The sequence below is a fragment of the Emys orbicularis genome, chromosome 11 (genome assembly GCF_028017835.1).
Source record: "Emys orbicularis isolate rEmyOrb1 chromosome 11, rEmyOrb1.hap1, whole genome shotgun sequence".
In the NCBI taxonomy this organism is placed as follows: Eukaryota; Metazoa; Chordata; order Testudines; family Emydidae; genus Emys; species Emys orbicularis.
In genome coordinates, this window is record NC_088693.1 from 70,907,143 (window position 1) to 70,927,375 (window position 20,233).

General features: G+C 42.7%; 1 protein-coding gene across 3 annotated transcripts in view; it reads right to left on the minus strand.

Moving 5' to 3' along the window:
• The window catches only part of AGAP1 (ArfGAP with GTPase domain, ankyrin repeat and PH domain 1), a 634,167-nt gene that overhangs the window by 203,234 nt on the left and 410,700 nt on the right, over positions 1–20,233 (minus strand). For all 3 annotated transcript variants that reach the window (XM_065412924.1, XM_065412923.1, XM_065412922.1), the window contains exon 10: positions 13,547–13,651. In XM_065412924.1, coding sequence (XP_065268996.1) covers positions 13,547–13,651 — 105 coding nt within the window. The remainder of the gene's footprint in view (positions 1–13,546; positions 13,652–20,233) is intronic.

Below are 20,233 nucleotides of genomic sequence, written 5' to 3' on the forward strand. Positions count from 1 at the left end.
TCCCATACGAGCACACATGCTATCACACACAATATATGTATCAGTTGAAACACACAAAGGTGATGTGTGATATCCCATATTATCATGGCATAAGGTGGTAAAGTAGCACAGACTTTAATTATCATTTTTTCTGAAGAGGTTACCATGTAGTTTCTACAAAATAACAGTAGCAATATATCAAAGTATGACCAAATTAAGAAATGCAGCCCAGAGAAATTGTAACAAATGACATCATAAAGCAGTATACTATTCTGGAAAAGGTTTTAGGACAGACGCTATTAAACTTGTCCACAATTATTTTTGTGTGGAAGATATATGGCATCAACACCTCAAATATGCAGCAAGGATTAGACACAACACAGTACATCTTTCATGCCTTTCTGTTTTTCCATTTACTCCAATGTTTCAGACATATTAACTGATAAAAAATAACTATAACACAAATTTGAGCATTGATAATTTTGTCAAACATACATTACCCCTAAAATCACCCTGTCGACTTCCCTTTCCTAGGGTCTGCCCTGAATGCAAAAGGTTTGAAAGAGTACATCTGCATCCTAATTGATACATAGCAATATGAAGTCATAAATAAAGCTATCTTTGGGTCAATTCCCAGACCTATTCAACGTGACCTGATTTTATGATTACTTGTGCCCTTCCGAGAAAGGTATTAAAGAAGAGATTTCAGATTTTACAAATATCTAGAGTTGTATTTTCATTTGAAGCAAACTATTTTTTATTGACTACGATCATCAGGGAGAGCATGGGTAGTTTGTTAATCCAACATACTTATACATACCTTGGGGCTGGGAAACAGTTCAAGGGGAAACGCACTTTTCGGAGCAAGAGAAGAGCCAGACAAAGATGTTTGCACAAAGTTATTCATATACCCAGTTGTGCAACACAGCATTTAAATACTAATGATAGGCAGACTGCAAGAACCCATTGTTGCCAGCCCCCATACTTAGAAAAATCATTTGGCAGGTCCCCAAAAATCATGAAATTGGCCTAAAAACAATAATATATTTTGGGTTCTTTTTGGCCTCTGAGTTTTTAAAGTCCCCATTTTCAAGCTTTTCTGCAGAAGCATGAAGTCAAGGAATTTTTTTTAACATGAGAATCCCAGCTTTATTTAATCACATGACTTGAGGAGCTAAAGCTTTAAGAAAACAACATTAACTATAATGAGACGTGAGAACATCGCTGGAGTTGGCTACAGTGCTAGACACGCGTGTGTCACATTTCAACAGTTTTTACATGGATCATCATTTAAACTCTGACTGGGTCCTAGAAGATCAGTCAGTACCTGTAGAATTTCACAAGCCAAGGTATTGTTATGGTAGTTTTAGGCTGTCTCCTAAGAAGGTGAGTGTCATTACAATATAGCGGAGCAGATGTCGTGAAGCAAGACAACTCCTGGCCATGCTGAAGTTTCACACACCACTATTGCAACATGATTACTTTGTCTGATGATGGAAAAATCATTCCTAAGGTCTTTATCATTAAGCCAACATGAACTATGTTTCTATGAATGATGGAATGACCTCATTTCTCCTTCAGTTAGCGCTGTTCATAAGAAAATGGATTTCCAGAGTTGTGGATATCACCTAGTGATTTCCCAGGCCAAACTTATTTAGATGAGTCTCATCTGGATACAGTATGACAAATTTTTTTTTAGTCAGTCCTGCAGCACCACCACAATCCCAACAACCTGTGTGAAGGTCATTTGAACAGAGTCTATCCCAAATGGGAGAAAGATGAAAATAGAAGCATTGCTCTTTTGCCTCAGACCTCAGAACATGATAAAAACACCCAGCTTTCATACAGCACTTTTCATCTGTAGATCTCAAAGCACTTTACAAAGGAGGTCGGTATCAGTACCCCTATTTTACAGAAGGGGAAATGGAAACACAGAGAGATGAGATGACTTGCCCTAGGTTACCCAGCAGGCCTATGGCTGAGCCAGGAACAGAACCCATGTCTCCACAGTCCCAGTGCACTATCCACTAGGCCAAACTGCCTCCATACAATGCTATTCTCTGTACACAGTCAAAGTATTCTCTTGGATATGGACCCAAGATATATAGATGCTAGATGGCCAATTGGGTTTTATAAGGACAGTCAGCAGGATTTCCCTCTCATTCTTGGTTATTTTGGAAGGCAATGAAATAAGAATAAAGCCGTGGGAACTTTTTCCCAGAAGAAAGTTATTAAATGGTTTCAATTTCCCACAGGCATCATGAGGAAGAGGAGACCCTTCCTTTACAGAGATGTTGGAACTTACCACTTTTCGCATGGTGGGAGATACCAGAATTGTTGGAACACTTTTGAACCCACTGTGTCTAAGATCAATGGTGAGCCATGCATGCTGGAACTAGATGATCTTCCCCCACCACTTCACCCTTATTCTGAGATGAGATGAACCTTTGGAATGGAACCCTTGGAGGTTTGTTTCTGCCCTGGCAAAGTTTAGGCTTTGGTTTTCTGCTTGGGAATCTTAGGATTGTCTGCATGGGGACACTCAGGAAAGATAATTTGAATTAAGTGGATTCAGCAACCTAAAGCAAATTAAGACAACTTTAATTCTGAATGAGTATGTCCACACAGGGGTTTAATGCAGTTTAAATAATCCACTTTAAATTTACACCTTTTATTAATTCAAATTAATTTTACTGAGTGTCTCCCTGGAGACAAGCCCTAACAATATCTTTGAATACCAAGAACAGTAGTTAAGAACTGAAATCTTGGGAATACGAAGTAGGGAGCATTCTCCTTAGCAATCTAGAGAGTAGTATTCAGAAATTCTCAAAATAAGCTGTATTTCTTGAAATACAAAGACAATTCTGAGCTTTGATGAAAGGCACTTTCCAAGGAGTTCCATATAACCAGGATAATGATAAAACCCTCCCTTCCCCACAATCTACCATGGAGCTGTGTATCGATGTAAAAAACACAAATATAGAAACAAACTGATTCAAATATAAAACAAATTAAAATCCCCTCAGGAAAAAGTTACGTTTTCATCTCTCTTTATTAGAACTGGGGAAGTGAACAATTGAAGTGGATCCTGGGGCAGAACATTTTACATGAAGGACAACCAAAGCTAAAGCTGTGTCATCTGCTGACCTGTGGCATGCTGGTAAAAAACCCCAAAAGGTAGATGGGTGTCAAAATAGGTATTCATCAGGATGACTCTAAGTTAAAGAGGCCTCAAACACAAACTTGTCCTTCACCATTAAAATAGCACTACCCAGCAAGTATCCTAGAGAATATACACAGGGAGCCCTGATGCATGGCACTATGCCATTAGGAACCAAGAGATGCCTAGACAAACTCTCATGGGTCCCTTTGTGAAGGCAAGACAGACATGCAAGATGAATAGGTAGACACGGTGAACTGTGAAACCTGCAGGTCAAAGTTCTCTCTCATTATCCCCTCCATTTTTCTATCAAGGTAGTCCCTTAGGCACACTAAGGGAAGGGCAGGTTTAAGGAAAAAACTGTCAGCACCAAGTCCTGAAAATGTAGGTTGCTTATGTATATATTTTCTCCTTCTTTAAGAAAAGGAAAATGCATTTAGTGATTGTGAAAGGTGTCAGGCTGACAGCATTAGCAACTGAAGTTACTTATTTAGCTAACAAAGTATAGCTCAAGCTTCCCCATGCTGCCCTGCCATTGTCTCTCAACTCTTTTGGAGGCACCACCTCTAGAACTCAGATGCTAGTTCACTTTCTGCACCCTTGTGATATTTTGTTTCTCTGTCTAGACTGCTTACAAGGGTGCCAATTTTCATACCGGTTTGTGTGATATAGACTTTTCACGCGGAAATGGTCCAAGACCACTGAATCATTTCTCATAGGCTGCTGAACAGATCTGATAGTAAGGATCTGTGACCATTATGATCTTAGACCTGATACGAAGCAATGTTGCCAAACACATTGTCAGTGCTTGAAGAATAGATTAAATATTTTAATGAGTTTTGTCCCTGCAACTTTTGCATCAACTCAAACTGCAGTACAGAGGGATTGAAATTGCCTTTTTGTTTATATATATATATAAAAAAGAGAGACCTATCTCATAGAACTGGAAGGGACCCTGAAAGGTCATTGAGTCCAGCCCCTACCTTCACTAGCAGGACCAAGTACTGATTTTGCCCCAGATCCCTAAGTGGCCCCCTCAAGGATTGAACTCACAACCCTGGGTTTAGCAGGCCAATGCTCAAACCACTGAGTTATCCCTCCCCATCCCCACTATTCCTGAAAGGGTTGCCAAGTGCTACACATTAGGGAACCACAACTCTAGAGCTCTGAAGAAGAGGTTACTCACCTTGTGCAGTAACTGAGGTTCTTCAAGATGTGCCCCCCCGTGAGTGCTCCAGCTCAGGTGTCAGTGCATCCCTGCGCCTTTGCTCGGAGAGTTTTAGTAGCAGTGCCCATACGGGTCACACATGCGCGGTGCTGGTCTCGCGGCGCCATTGACGCCTCATTTAGCACGCATGTGACCCGAACCTCAGTTCCTTCTTTACTGTAGAGTCCTATTGCACACTCCAAAGTAGAGAGGAGGAGGATGGGTAGTGGAGCACCCACAGGGGAACACATCTCGAAGAACCTCAGTTACTGCACAAGCTGAATAAACTTTTCTTCTTCTAGCAATGTCTCTGTGGGTGCTCCACTTCAGTGACTGTAGAGGATAGTCTGTCCTCCTGAGGATGGAAGGGGCTTTGGAGTTGGTTGGTTGATGGAGGATAACACTGCTAATCCTAGCTGTGCATGTGATTCTGGACCTTGTGTTATTGCGTGGTGTTTTGCGGATGATGTTATTGATCTGGTAGAATGTGATCTGGTCCCCTATGGGGATTGCATGTCCTTTAGTTGGTAGCATGGGTGAATGCACCCGGAAATCCATTTTGATAATCTCTGTGCTGATATAGCGGATCCTTTGGAACCTTGCGCGATAGAAACAAAGAGTTTCGGGGATTTCCTAAACGGTTTGGTTCTATCCAGGTAGAATGCTAAAGCTTGTCTAACGTCCAAGATGTGCCGTGTAGCTTCATGTACATTCTCGTGTGGTTAGGGAAAGAATGTGTGTAGATGTATTGGTTGATTAAAATGGAAGGACGAGGATATCTAGGGGGCGATTTTTGGATGGGTCCTTAATGTAACAGTCTTTAAAAAAGATAGCATGTGGTGAGTCTGCCATGAGAGCCCCTATTCCTCTCTCACACGTCGAGCCGATGTGATTGCCATTAAAAATGCGACTTTCATTGATAGGTGCATTAAGGAGCAGGTCACCAAGGGTTTGAATAGGGTTCTGGTGAGACCTTTTAAAACCAAATTAAGGTCCCATGGTGGTGTAGGTGAGCGTACAACTGGGTAAATTATTTGTAGGTCCTAAGGGAATCATTTGGTGACTGGATGTGTGAACAGCATTGTCTCATCGATTTTTTGATAAAGGCAGTGATAGCAGCAAGGTGCACTTTGGTCACACTTATGGAAAGGCCAGAGTTTTTTAATTTGAGAATGTAATTTAGCGTCAGTGGAAGGGGTGCTGACACAGCGGTGATTCGTTTGGCATTGCACCATTTAGTGAATCTCTTCCATTTCTGTAGGTAAGTCTTACTAGTAATAGACTTTTTACTATGTAGCAGCACTTGTTTGACCTGTTCCAAGCAGGCTAATTCGTCATGAGTGAACCATAGAAGAGCCATGCTTTCAGGTGGAGCATCTCTAGGTTTGGGTGGTGAACTTGACCCTTGTGTTGTGTTATCAGGTCCGTTTAAAGCAGAAGGGTGATTGAAGCACATGCTGCCATCTGCGCTATGTACAGATACCATGGTTGTCTTGGCCATGTGGGGGCTGTCTTGCTTTGTCGGTCCTTATTTTGTGTATCATTTTCAACAACAGTGGTATGGGTGGGAATGCGTACAGGAGAGATGTGTCCCATTTGATTAGGAATGATTCCCCCATCAATCAGATTCCCAGACCTGCTCTCGAGCAGAACTGCGGGCATTTGCGGTTTTGAGTTATCGTGAAGAGGTCTATAGCTGGGTGACCCAATTGCTGGAATATGTTCTCTAGTATCACCTTGTTCATCTCCCATTCGTGATCATGGGGAAATTGTCTGCTAAGTTTGTCTACAGTGGTGTTCTGGCATCCAGGCAGGTAGGAGGCAGAGATGATGATACTGTGTTGGACGTACCAGTTCCAGAGTTTCATGGCTTCTGTGCATAGTGAGTGTGATTGGGCCCTTCTCTTCCTGTTTATGTAGAACATGCATACAATGTTGTTGGTCATACCCAGATGTTCTGGTTCCTTAGCAGCGGTAGGAAATGGAGGCAAGAATTGTGAACTGCGTGGAGTTCTAACAGATTTATGTGTAGGTGCGTTTCATCGGGGGACCACTGTCCCTGAATCGTGTGATGTTGCATGTGTGCTCCCCACCCTATAAGGAGGCATCCGTTGCGAGCATCTGTGATGGTGGTTCCTGTGTGAATGGAATCCCCGAGCACACGATGTTGGGTTGTGTCCACCATCTTAGGGATTCCTTGACTTTGGGTACCATCATTAGTCATCTGTTTAGGCCATGCTTGTTTGGCCTGTAGACGGTTCCGAGCCATCCTTGAAGGCATTGCATATGTAAATGTGCATGTTTCACCATGAATGTGCATGCTGCCATGTGACCCAAAAGTTGGGAGACATGTGCGGGCTCATATACATGGGCTGCTCATTACTACGGATATGAGCTTGGTCATTGGGTCGAATCTGTTTATTGGTAGGGACACTTTTGCTTCCACTGAATCGAGGTAAGCCATGATAAATTCTAGGGTTGACTTTTTCTGGTTTATTTGTAGACCTAGAAAAAGATAGACTGGAAAAAGTCTATCGTCTGTTGGGTAGTCCGGATGGTGACTATTCAAGTGGGCGACTTCCGAAGACAGTCGTCCAAATAAGGGAATATTATTATCCCTTGTTTTCTTAAGTGTGCTGCTACTACTGTGAGAATTTTGGAAAAGACTTGAGGTGCCAGGGGTGCTAGATAGGCCAATAAGGTAAGACTTTGTATTGATAGTAGTCTGTGCCTAAGGTAAATCTTAGGAACCGCCTGTGATCAGGGTGTACTATAATATGAAAATAAGCATCTTGTATGTCAAGAGCTGAAAACCAGTCCCCCGGTTCCAGTGCCGGTACTATCATTGTTAACATGACCATCCTGAATTGTCGTTTTCTCATGAATTTATTGAGTTTTCTGAGATCCAATATAGGTATCCATCCCGTTTTTCTTCTGTTTTAAGAAATAGTGGGACTAGAAACCCTTCCCTCTGTTGAGTGGGAACTACTTCCACTGCACCTAGTTGTAGAAGGTGATCTACCTCTTGTAGTAGTAGGCGGTCGTGAGTGGGTACCTGAAGGAGGACGGGGATAGGGGGCGGGTGGGTGTATAGAAATGAAGGGGATAGAATAGCTTGTATGGATGATTTCTATGTCCCATTTGTCCGTGGTGATGGAAGACCACTTCAGGTAGAAAGGGAGGAGATGATCCCCAAATAGATTGGGTTGTTGGCACTGTAATGTGAGGGAGGTCCTTCAGACCATTGACCAAGCCTTCAAATTTGCTGTTTGGATGAAGGAGCTTGGGTCGCCGCAGGTGGTAAGGGTCTGAGGCTTTGTGGTCTCTATTTTTGTTGCTCTTATTGGTGCTGATGTTGTTGCGGGTAGGGTGAATATCGGTTTCTTTGGTATAATTGATAACTATTTTGTTTCTGGTGTGTAAATGCCTAACATGCGGAGTGTTGCCTGCGAATCTTTCATGGTGTGTAACATCTTGCTGGTTTGACTGTGAAAGGGAGGTCTTCAACAGTAGCCTGCATTTCCTGGGGGAACCCGAAGAGTTCAACCATGAAGCCATCACATGACTACTGTGGGAGCAGTAGATCTTGCTGCAGTGTCTGCTATGTCTAGGGATGACTGTAGGGCCATCCTCGCTATCATTTGCCCCTCAGAAACCAGTGCTTTAAAATTGTCTCTTTATTAGCAATATTCCTGAGGAAGAAAGACCATGAATTTACCATAGTTACGGTGGTTATATTTGGCAAGTAGTGCTGCATAGTTTGCCACTCTGAACTGGAGTGTGGAGGAGGAATAGACTGCGGCCAAATAGGTCCAACTTCTTGCCATCCTTATCGCTGGGTGTTGACCTATAATGTGTTGCTTCCCCCTCTGGGTGGCCGCCTCCACAACAAGTGAGTTTGGTGCTGGATGGGTGAATAAGAAATCTGTTCCCTTTGAAGGGACAGAGTACTTTTTGTCAGCCCTCTTACAGATTGGTGGTATAGTGGCCGGAGTTTGCCATACTGTTTTGGCAGGTTCCATCAGCGCCCCATTTATTGGAAGCACTATCCTAGATGATGAGGATATTTGCAAGATGTCAAGTAGTTCGTGTTGGGCCTCCAGCACCTCTTCGAGAGGTATTTTCAATTCCTCAGCCACACTTTTGAACAAATCCTGGAAATGGCTGAAATCATCGGTGGTTGTTGGTGGTGGGGGCATTATTGCCTCATCTGGAGAAGATGAGGTGTTATAACGTTAGGTGAAGTGTCTGGTGGCATACTCTCCTCCTGGTCCTCTGTGGTTTCCTCCCTTGATTCAGTTGTTCTAGTTTCGGATAGTGGAGGCGGGGATTTAATGCCCTCCCAATGTGGACTGGGGGTTCTGCTGTAGTGTCTTCTGTAAGGTCCCCACAGGTTCCAGTAAGGCCAGCGAGTGGGGAATGGCATGGGTGGACCCATCCATGGGTGTCCACACCATAGTGGTGCCTCCTGTCCCTATGTGAACCTTGCTCATAGAGGTCCAGGTGTCATAGACGTTCTGACTGGAGAGGAATGGTGAGATGAGAAGACCCCTTCTTCCTTATCCTCCTCACTTGAAATGGGGGGAGGGCTACCAATGATAGAGGTAGTTCCTTTACTGCATGCACTGGGGAGCTGTCGGTGCCCAGAAAAGGGGACTCTGGTGTCAATGTCAATACAAAGTCTTTCTGGTGCAGAAATAGGCACGGTGCCTGGGTCTTCAGTGTCGATAAGGTGGATGCCAATTGCTTCACTGATGTAGCAGTTAGCGCCACTGCTGCTGCTGTGGTATTTGTCAGAGCTGTTGTCATTGTGGGAGGCGGTATAATTGGCGGAGTGACTGACGGTTCCAACTCCTTCAGTGTCGTCGACGGTGCCGTGGTGGAGGAGGTAGGCTTGGTGCCCCTTGACTCCGCACTGGAGAGCTGGGATTCGTCAGAGGCCACTGCATGGGCGGTGCCGGAGATTCCTGGAGCCTCATAAGTGCTGAGCCACAGTGTGGTCAGCACCGAGGAGAGTGACCTGGTTGGAGACCACTTCCTCTTGGTCTGCTCTCTACGAGACGAAGAGGATGCCCATTTCCTTGCAGCTTTTTTGGAAGAATGAGTCTTAGGAGACCTTGCTGGAGAAATGTCTGGTGATCTGTGCTTGGAGGGGTTTCCTGCCCCGGGTCAGAGGCTGGTCGTAGAGACTTCTCCATCAAAAAGGGTTTCAGGCTCAGGTCTCTATCTCTGTGAGCCCTGGCTTTGAGGTTGCTACAATGGGCACATTTCTGAGCAATGTGCATTGCCCCCAAGCAACAGACATATTAAGTGTGTCCATCTGACACAAGCATAGCTTTCCTGCACATCATGCAGCGTTTAAAGCCTGATGAACCAAGCATTTCACTCCAGTTTCATATTCACAACAAGCAGGGAGTCTACACAGAAGACTGCTTATGTAGAAATTCTGTACAAACAGGTCTATGTATATAACTGAGTGTTGAATATCTGATTCTGCCTCAAGCTGTGGTTTACATATATGACTAGGCAGAGAAGCAGAAGCGATTTGCATTTTCAACCCACCAAGGGGAGAGCAGCACTTGTCCACGATGAAGGATAGAGACAGGATTACCAAAATCTACAACTGGCCTTGCTCTCCCATTTCCTCTGCAGACCATTGACTCTGTGTGGAACTCTGCTGCAGAATGAGTAGCAGAAAGCACCTACAGCCTGGAGGATGCAAAAAAACTATTCATGGTGATTGGCTGCCACCTGGTTGACAGAGAGAGTAAGAGTGCTCCACACTCTACATTGATAATACCTAAACGAACAAAAACAAAAATCTACCATGGACACCCTCGTTACTTTTGCAATGATTTCCAATGGCTTCTTCAAGACTAATGCCAACGGAAATAACATTTAAAATGACATAATATAGGTTATCATTCACCCCATAGTAATGTTATAACGTGAATGTGCATTAAAAATGCCAGTCTGTTTAAGGTTGAGAAGCAGCTACTGCTGCTTCTCAACCTTAAACAGACTGGCATTTTTAATTTGCTAACTTCACGTGACTGCACATCAAGCCACAGCAAGGAGTGTGTGTTAAAGTATCAAACTTCACCCTGTTCTGTAACACAAAACTGGGAGGTATTGCTAACACAGAGAAGGACCGGGATATCATACAGGAGGATCTGGATGACCTTGTAAACTGGAGTAATAGTAATAGGATGAAATTTAATAGTGAAAAGTGCAAGGTCATGCATTTAGGGATTAACAACAAGAATTTTGGTTATAAATTGGGGACACATCAGTTGGAAGTAACAGAGGAGGAGAAGGACCTCGGAGTATTGGTTGATCACAGGATGACTATGAGCCGCCAATGTGATATGGCCGTTAAAAAAGCTAATGCGGTCTTGGGATGCATCAGGCGAGATATTTCCAGTAAAGATAAGGAGGTGTTAGTACCGTTATACAAGGCACTGGTGAGACCTCATCTGGAATATTGTGTGCAGTTCTGGTCTCCCATGTTTAAGAAGGATGAATTCAAACTGGAACAGGTACAGAGAAGGGCTACTAGGATGATCCGAGGAATGGAAAACCTGTCTTATGAAAGGAGACTCAAAGAGCTTGGCTTGTTTAGCCTAACCAAAAGAAGGCTGAGGGGAGATATGATTGCTCTTTATAAATATATCAGAGGGATAAATATCAGTGAGGGAGAGGAATTATTTAAGCTCAGTACCAATGTGGACACAAGAACAAATGGATATAAACTGGACACTAGGAAGTTTAGACTTGAAATCAGACAAAGGTTTCTAACCATTAGAGGAGTGAAGTTCTGGAACAGCCTTCCCAGAGGAGTAGTGGGGACAAAAGACATATCTGGCTTCAAGACTAAGCTTGATAAGTTTATGGAGGGTATGGTATGATGGGATAGCCTAATTTTGGCAATTAATTGATCTTTGATTATTAGCAGGTAAATATGCCCAATGGCCTGTGATGGGATGTTAGATGGGGTGGGATCTGAGTTACTACAGAGAATTCTTTCCTGGGTGCTGGGTAGTGAGTCTTGCCCACATGCTCAGGGTTTAACTGATCGCCATATTTGGGGTCGGGAAGGAATTTTCCTCCAGGGCAGATTGACAGAGGCCCTGGAGGTTTTTCGCCTTCCTCTGCAGCGTGGGGCATGGGTCACTTGCTGGAGGATTCTCTGCACCTTGAGGTCTTTAAACCACGATTTGAGGACTTCAATAACTCAGACATAGGTGAAGGGTTTGTTACAGGAGTGGGTGGGTGAGATTCTGTGGCCTGCGTTGTGCAGGAGGTCAGACTAGATGATCATAATGGTCCTTTCTGACCTTAAAGTCTATGAGTCTACTATTGGCTTTGTGCAACCCCACACTAACTTGGTGGAAATTCCTATAGCTTTAAAATTCTAAGCCAGTTGATCAAGTGAGACATCTTGTGACACCCCTGCTGAGGAAACTCTCTGCTCCTGGTGCTCAAATGGCTGGTTCCTTTCAATGTGGTAGTGGAGATATTACTTTAACACTTAAACTGCCAGGGAAAAGTAATGAGAAGTTATAAAACCCTTAGATGTATGGGGAGGAAGGTGAGCAAGTGGTCGTACACTGAGATATACCTTCAGCAAAAACCAGAATTGATTGCCCTGTATCAGCATTGCTCGCAAATTGCTTGCTTGACTTGCAGCAGGGAGGCTCAACTCTTGCTTCAAGGTCAAATGCTTTGAGGTTCTCACACCAGCCTCTCACAATTTAATGGACGAGCCAGAGAAGCAGATGCAGTTGGGCTGTTCTAAAAGGATCAGAAGAACAGGGGACGAAGCCCTGCTGGAGTGGACAAAGATTTTGGGATATGAATTCTGTTGCGGGTCAGTGCCTTGCAGCTAACTGCCATGCAAGTCATGAAATCAATAGTTCTAAAGAGTCAAGGAAGTGACATCAGAGATGACACTAAGACATTCCCAAGAGGGTAGAAAGTAAGGCTGAGAAGTTTTGTACCAAGCCAGAGCAAGCACTAATGCTCAGTGGATTGTACTCCCAGGAGAGCTCTTCTGCTGAATGCAGTCAAGACAGACTTGATTGGTGCAGCACTGGAAGCAGCCCAGCAGGTGGCCCCAACAGTTTTAACCCCCCAAAACTAGGATCAACATGCAGATCTATGAACACCAAAGCATTTCCACTATGCTGCATCCCTTCAGAGAAAAGATTTACATTCTTTAATGCTTGAGAGATGAGGCTGCTGGAATGCTGGGTTTATATGACAATAAATTTGACGGACCTTTGATCATAGTGAGGAATGTGATTCTACAACACAAAAATACACACACATCTCCCATCTCTGTGGATCTTGGCGAATTCAGAAACATAGGGCTAGATTGTGGTTTTCAGCCATAGCCTGCGCTGGACAGCATGTGGAAGAGCCTGAGTGTATTGGGATCCCACATTGCAGAAGCAGTTCTGGCTCCACCACCTTCCAAAGAGATGCAGCAGCATATTCTCCCCTCCCTAACCAATCAGCTCTGACAGATGGAGCAAACTCTTCTCCACTCTTTTCAGGTAGCTAGTGCTCACAGGAGTGGAGTGCTAGCACTGTGCAGCGACCAAGTTCTCCCAGACAATTGTGACTGTGGATTGTGTTGGGGGTGGGGGGCCTAAAGGGAGGCGAGGCGCCTCATGCTTTCACCCCTTCTTGATGCAAGATCGGTGCAATAGTGTCTTCCACATAAGGTATTTTAATGGTGTATGTGAAAATTCCACAGTAATTTAAAATCTAAAAAGGTGATAATTTTTTTTTTTAAATGCCACCATCACTGCTACCCAGGAAACACATAAGCTATAGAAAGCTTAAAAAAATACATTCTTATTTACTGCATTCAAATCACCTTTCCAAGTCAAAAAGTGTCATCTCTTAAAATCTTGATATTTACAGCCATTCCTGCAAGTCTAGAAGAAGCCCAACACGAAATAAACTCTTACATCTACTGAACAACTAGTAAACTGCATAAAGGAAGGTTATCTAGGTTGTACATGTGATCACACTATGGAATTTTAGCTCCAGTGTGCCCTCAGGTTCATACTTCAGGATTTTTTTCCACCAGAGACAGGGTATTTTTGTCAAACCCTGTCCGGATGAGCCTGCTAACAGTATTTGATCTGTGGTCTGACAAGTGCTGACTGCAAAGAGTGTGGCATACTTACATGTAAACTGGGATGATAGGTCAGTACACCGTTGTCACACAACGTAACGTATTTCTTCTTCCACTCTTTATTCAATGACTTGCCACTTCGCTTTAGCAGCACACCCTGTTAGAGAGGAGGAAAGGGAAAAAGGCAGAGAAAGGAATTAAACATGATCTTTTGCAAATGCATAGCCATTCAAAGGCAAGGGCAGCAGAGACTTATAACGTATTAACTAACATTCTAGTACTGTGTTTCCCTACAAGCTTCTCCATCTCTTTATTTTGTTTCTCCCTTCTCTTTCTGCCAAAATATATCGAATGGCAGGTACCAGCAGCCCCAGTAGTAGTAGTAGAGTAGTAGCTCTTCAACGTGGTTTTCAATAAAGCAGGTTAGCCCAACAAAATATGGTCTGTGTCAACATTTGCTCTGTCCACTAGGGCTATCATGAGAAGCTTTTGTACTGAATTATACCTCCCTTGGAATTTATATTTTAATGGTGGCGCTCAGTCAGATTTATAGCCATAACAATAAACTCTAAGTTGAGCAAAGATCAAACACCTAGTACACTTGTGGGCACTATAAAATAAATGATAAATAAAAAAATTCTGTCTGAATAGATTTTCCATGCAATTATGGATTCTAGTGTTTTTAGAGTGTGGCTCCTGGATTCCTTTATGTCAACTGCTATTTGTAAATTCTTCTGCTATATCTGAGCTCAGCCGCAGCATGGGCATGGAAAGGCAGCAGTTAGCATTTGATTGTTTCTGCTTGAACACTCATTCTACTAATTTGTGCAGCTTTCTCTCCCTTTCCCAAGCAGTGGCACTGCACAGAAATTCTTCCAGTTACTTATAATCCTAGCAAGGAGAAGCACTACTAGCGCAGGTGACAGCAGGAGAGACCCTTACAAGGAAATAAAGCTAAAGCAGGTTGTGGGGGGAGATCTTGAGAGTGCAATCTTGAGTAATCCAGAGGGGAACATTGGAAGAAGATGGATGGAAGGATAACCTGGGAGTCATGGAGTAAGAGAGAGAGAGGGAAGAGGCCAAGTTTTGTTTTTCCAGGGAGTAGAAGGGAAAATAAAAGCAGCCAAACAGGAAGTAATTTACCACAGCAGCAGGAAGAGATGATTGAACAATGAATTAAGATGTAAAACTACTGAAAATACACAAAAACATTGGAGAGGAAAGGAACCAAAATAAAAAGGAAACTCGACAAAAAAGGTCTGTAAGGAAGTCCAGATGCAGACAAAACTAAATTGGAATTTATGAAAAACTGGAACATAGGAAAAATACAGAAGGAAGGGCAAGAAAACAAAACCATGAGAAAAAACTAAATATTTTTATGTACTTGATCTTTTTAAATTACTACCAACCTAACTCATGAAACATATGGTGTCATTTCATGTTCACTAAGGAAGTGGTCTCACCCTGTGGACATTTCCCCCCAACATTACACTATACATTGACTGGTTAGGGCGTTGAGAGACAGGAAACCAAGTTCACAGATGGAGTGATTTCATTAGACAAACAATTTTTAATACATATAATTAATTTCAATTAATCACTTGGTTCTCCCATTCCAGTTATGCCCATGCTGAAATATGCCCATGCTGCACATCTATATTGGTAATTGTAATACTCAAAAGGAAAAGGACCAAAACACTGAACTTATACTAAACATGTAAGTGGAACTTGCAACTTTGAATAACTAGCACTAACAACTAAAAGGTCTTTCATCATGAGTTTAAAAAAAACGGAAACACTATGAAGATAGCCACTTTAATAAGGCATTTGATCTAAACACCTCTCAGTTGAATTTTAGTGTTTTACAAGTCATGATTTATATTTTCAAAATTCATTATCACAGTTAGATTGGCTGGAACTTCTGTGGCATTTCAGTCTATCCTGAACTAAATAAAAAGCTAAGCACATTGAAATGCACTAAGTGAATTGCCACAGTAGGCTAATCACGGTATGCCAACCAATGCTATAGGAACAGTTTTGTCTAGGAAATTCTGATTAAAAACAGAATTATAAGGCATCTCTTAATGAATGCTGCACAGTATAATTTGGCTGAGGAACATTTCTAGTTAAACTGCTCTTACTCAGGCAAATATCAAACTTCTATCTTCGTACCCAAGTACCATCTTGGGGACCCACAGCTAGGCCTGGTCATTTTGTACTGAGAAGTATCTGCAAATTCAATATATCCTGTGGTGTCACAGGTGCTCAACAGCATGGATCAGTTCAAACCAAAATCAGGTTCTTATGTTTAAATAAAATTAAATAATGAAGGAACAGCATTCGATATTAGTACATGGAAAATACAGCAGGAAATAGAAAGTAAAAGGTATAATATTGCCAACTATTATGATACTGTATTTAGTACTTTTTTTTTAAATGAATAAACCTAAAGCAAGCTGTAATGCATGCTTACTTTTTTAGTTCAACAGCTTGCTTTATAAAATTGTGTCATTTCAGACTGAGTCCCAATAATACAGGGGGACAAGGGTCAGTCCTGTGCCAATGCACAATTACAACTGCTCCATTGCTTCAGAAAACCGTTTCCCTCCCCCAAACACTGACAGACATAATCCTCAACTAAATCCCCCATGCCACAATCCAGATGGATTCATAATACTCCTTTAGCAACCATGGAGATGGTTCCACAGGGGAGTCCAGGGTCCTAACTGCCCTTTACTGGAGACACTCCTTAAATAAAGGCAACAGTGACCTTTCAGAATCCACATCGGCTATGAAAGACACTGTACCCAAAAGCACACTTTAAATGACTGAAATTAGGCACAAATGTGTTGTAGTAACTTTCTGATAGTTTGGGAGTCAGGTGTCTTTGTGTTGTTGGATGCAACTTCCCAGTGCTGGAGACATCAAACTTGTAAAAATGGAACAGGGTTCTGCAGGTTCTTTTCATGGTTCTGCAAGTTTGAGGTTTATATGCCAATTACTGTCGTCTCATGTAAGAGAAGTTGTTTTCTGCTATTAAAAATAAAAGCTTGCATCTGCCTTTGACTTCTATGTTTGTCTATAAGAGGTGATACGTCATTTCACCTTTCCAGTCTTTTATTCGGCACCTAACTAAAACTGAATTCCCCTAAATGTAAGATTGCACTGTTATCACTGTGCTATATAAATAAAAAATTACTTTCCAAAAGCTATTCCCCAACTGGTGCGGATATGTTTTTTCTTCATACTCTTTAATGGGAATTAAACTGTAAAGCATCACACTGGTAATTTTTTCCTTTCCACTTTCTTCAAATTTTCAGTAAGTGGAAATGCAGTTTACACATTTTTGACTGCCACTCAGCTACAGGTAAAACATTTTACTACTTTGGAGGTGCCTGTTCAAGGCAATTATAAGCTCAATGAAGTGTAAGGTTGCTAATTTTGGTTGGATGTATTCCTGGAGGTTTCATCACATGACAAACTTTAATTAAAGATTAATCTTTAATTCCTGGAGACTCCAGGACAATCCTGAAGGGCTGGCAATCCTAAAAGTTCGATGATATTAAAATGTCTAAAATGCACTTGGTTCTTGCATAAAGGAGGTTTTGCTACTATCCATGTAAGAGTTAGGAAGTTCCATTTCATGGATCTGGGTGAAGTCATGACTCTGACAATCAAAATGCAAGTTACACAGCTTCATATTTTTTAAAAAAGAGGATTCCACTCTATTTTTATGTATGGTAGCGTTCTATTGAACATTATGTACATCCAACCTCCCTTGTGATGTGTCATAAACATACAGGTAAGGGTAGCATAAAATCCCTCCTTTACCTGTAAGGGGTTAAGAAGCTCAAATAACCTGGTTGGCACCTGACCAAAGGGACCAATAATGAAAGAAGATACTTTTAAATCTGGGGGTGGGAGGAGGGAGGTTTTGTTTGTGCTCTTTTTGTTTTTGTTCCCTCTGGAGAGAGAGAGAGACAGAGACAGAGACAGACACCCAGCAGGTAACCCAGCTTCTACTGAAATGATACAGCTAAGATTACAGAAATTGTAAGTAACAGCAAGGAAATGCGTTAGAGTATCTTTTGTTTTAGCTTGTGAATTTTCCCTATGCTAAGAGGGAAGTTTATTCCTGTTTTTGTAACTTTGAAGTTGAGCCTAGAGGGGAATCCTCTGTGTTTTAAATCTTTTTATTACCCTGTAAAATTACCTTCCACCCTGATTTTACAGAGGTGCTTCTTTTACTTTTTTCTTTATAATAAAGTTCTTCTTTTAAGAACCTGATTGGTTTTTAGTGTCCTAAAAACCCAAGGTCTGGTCTGTGCTCACTTTGTTAACCTACTGGTTGGTATATTATTCTCAAGCCTCCCCAGGAAAGGGGGTGATGGGGCCTGAGGGGATATTTTGGGGGCAATAGGAACTCCAAGTGGTCCTTTTCCTGAATCTTTGTCTAAATCACTTGGTGGTGGCAGCAATACCATCCAAGGAAAGGATTTGTGCTCTGGGGAAGTTTTTAACCTAAGCTGGTGGAATATAAGCTTAGGGGGTCTTTCATGCGGGTCCCCACATCTGTACCTCAGAGTTCAGAGGGAACCCTAACATGATGTGATTTGTTTTTGTTGTTGTTTTAACTATTTGAGTTAACTGACTAAAGTAGTATTTATAGCTAGTGTCAGCCATTCACTCCATCAGTCCAAACATAAAATACTTCACAAGATATATCTGGCACTCAAAACACAGTAGAACAATTAATACTGCTTCATTTAAGGACGGAAAATGAACCTCCACCTCTACTCTGGATCAGAACATTCCCAAAGTCTGAGGTGGAACAGATCTGGGGTTCTAGTTCAGACTCATGCCTAGTACAGCGGTAATAACTTCAGAAGTAATTCATATCACCACATTATTTGCAGTATTCTCTTCATTAAGCATAGAGAGTCCAGGGTAAAATTACCCTCTGGCAAAGGCGAAATTGTAAAGATTTTAATAGTCAGTGTACACACAAAGTAAGTTAATTTCAACACAAGGTTATTAATATCCTCATGAAACACAGGATTCTCAACATTAAAAACACCAGTTGAAAATATGGAATTAAACATCACTTGTACGTAGCTGTAGTTAAGGGGACTTTGGTTTTACTGAAAGAAGGGCCTGCTCAATCTCCTGCCCCAACTTTTTCAGCCTGAGGGCCAGTGCTATGTACTATTTCTAAAAGATCAAGGGGCTGCAATCAATACTTTGGGCAAGATTCTCTTGTTTTTCCTGTTCTGATCTATTCACTTTGTTCAGGTGGTGCATAGGGAGTGGAAACAACCCATAATTCCCCAGTAAGGGATTGGCTCAGCAAATGCAGAGTCATCATAGGTGGCTCCTACACCTTCCTCCCTCAGTCCAGGGTGGAGAGATATGCAGGGGGCCAGGCGGGAGAGTGGCTGGAACACTGCTGATATACCTCCTTTGGAGATCAAAGTCAGGCAGCACAAGCTAAAGCAATTCCAAGGTTTCTTTAAAATCAACTCCCACCTTTTCATGTTCTGTGTGTGTGTGTGTGTGTGTGTATATCTATCTCCCCTTACTATATGTTCCATTCTATGCATCTGATGAAGTGGGCTGTAGCCCACAAAAGCTTATGCTCAAATAAATTTGTTAGTCTCTAAGGTGCCACAAGTACTCCTGTTCTTTTTGCGAATACAGACTAACATGGCTGCTACTTTGAAACCTTTAAAATCATGCTATATGAGAATCAGGGAACTGTTTTTCAGCTTCTTCTCCTTCTCTCCTCACCTAGGCTATCCCAGGTGGCTGAGAAGGGGAAGTCATCTTTTGCTAGCCATTCCCTTAGTTTCAGGCAGATCCTGTTTAGTTCCTGTGCTCTCCTGGGGCTCTCACAGCCAGGAGGGAAGCAGGCAATGGTGCAGCTAGAGCTTATTCTCTCCCCCTCTCCAGGCATACGTCCGTGGGGAAGGTATTCAGCTGCAGAAGAGAAGGGACACAGTAACTGCTCAAATAACAGGAGTACTTGTGGCACCTTAGAGACTAACAAATTTATTAGAGCATAAGCTTTCGTGGGCTACAACCCACTTCTTCGGAATGCTCCTGAGGGTACGACTACTTCGGGATGAAAACCGACGGCTGGCCCAGCTCAGCTGACTCAAGCTGGCGGGGCTCAAACTCCACGGCTGAAAAATTGCCATGTAGATGTTTGGGCTTGGCCTGAAGCCCGAGCTCTGGGACTCTGTGAGGCTGGAGGGTCTCAGAGCTTGGGCTCCAGCCTGAGCCTGAACATCTACTCAGCAATGTTTAGCCCAAAACCTGCGAGCCCGAATCAGCTGACACAGGCCAGCTATGGGTTTTTTATCCCCATGTAGACATACCCTGAGACTGCAGGATCCCCTAACTCCTCCCCGTGGTGCCAAAGCTGATTCAGACCCTTCTGGTTAAAAGTGACAGGGTGACGCTCAGGAAGCACATTTTCTATTCTTTAATACATACATACATAAAAATACACAGTTTCTTAACACAGTTGTCCTCAAGGGCCACAATTAGAATCTGGAGAGCCACAAATTGGACACCACTGTTGTAGCCCCTGTGCAAGTGCATGTTAGGCAGTAGACAGTGGAAGGAAGAGAGAGATTACATTACAGCCCCCCTGCATCATCTCCTCTAATGCAGTGTTTCTCAACGGCCGGTCCATGGCCTGGCGCCAGTCCCTGAGATCTCCCTGACCTCATTTTCC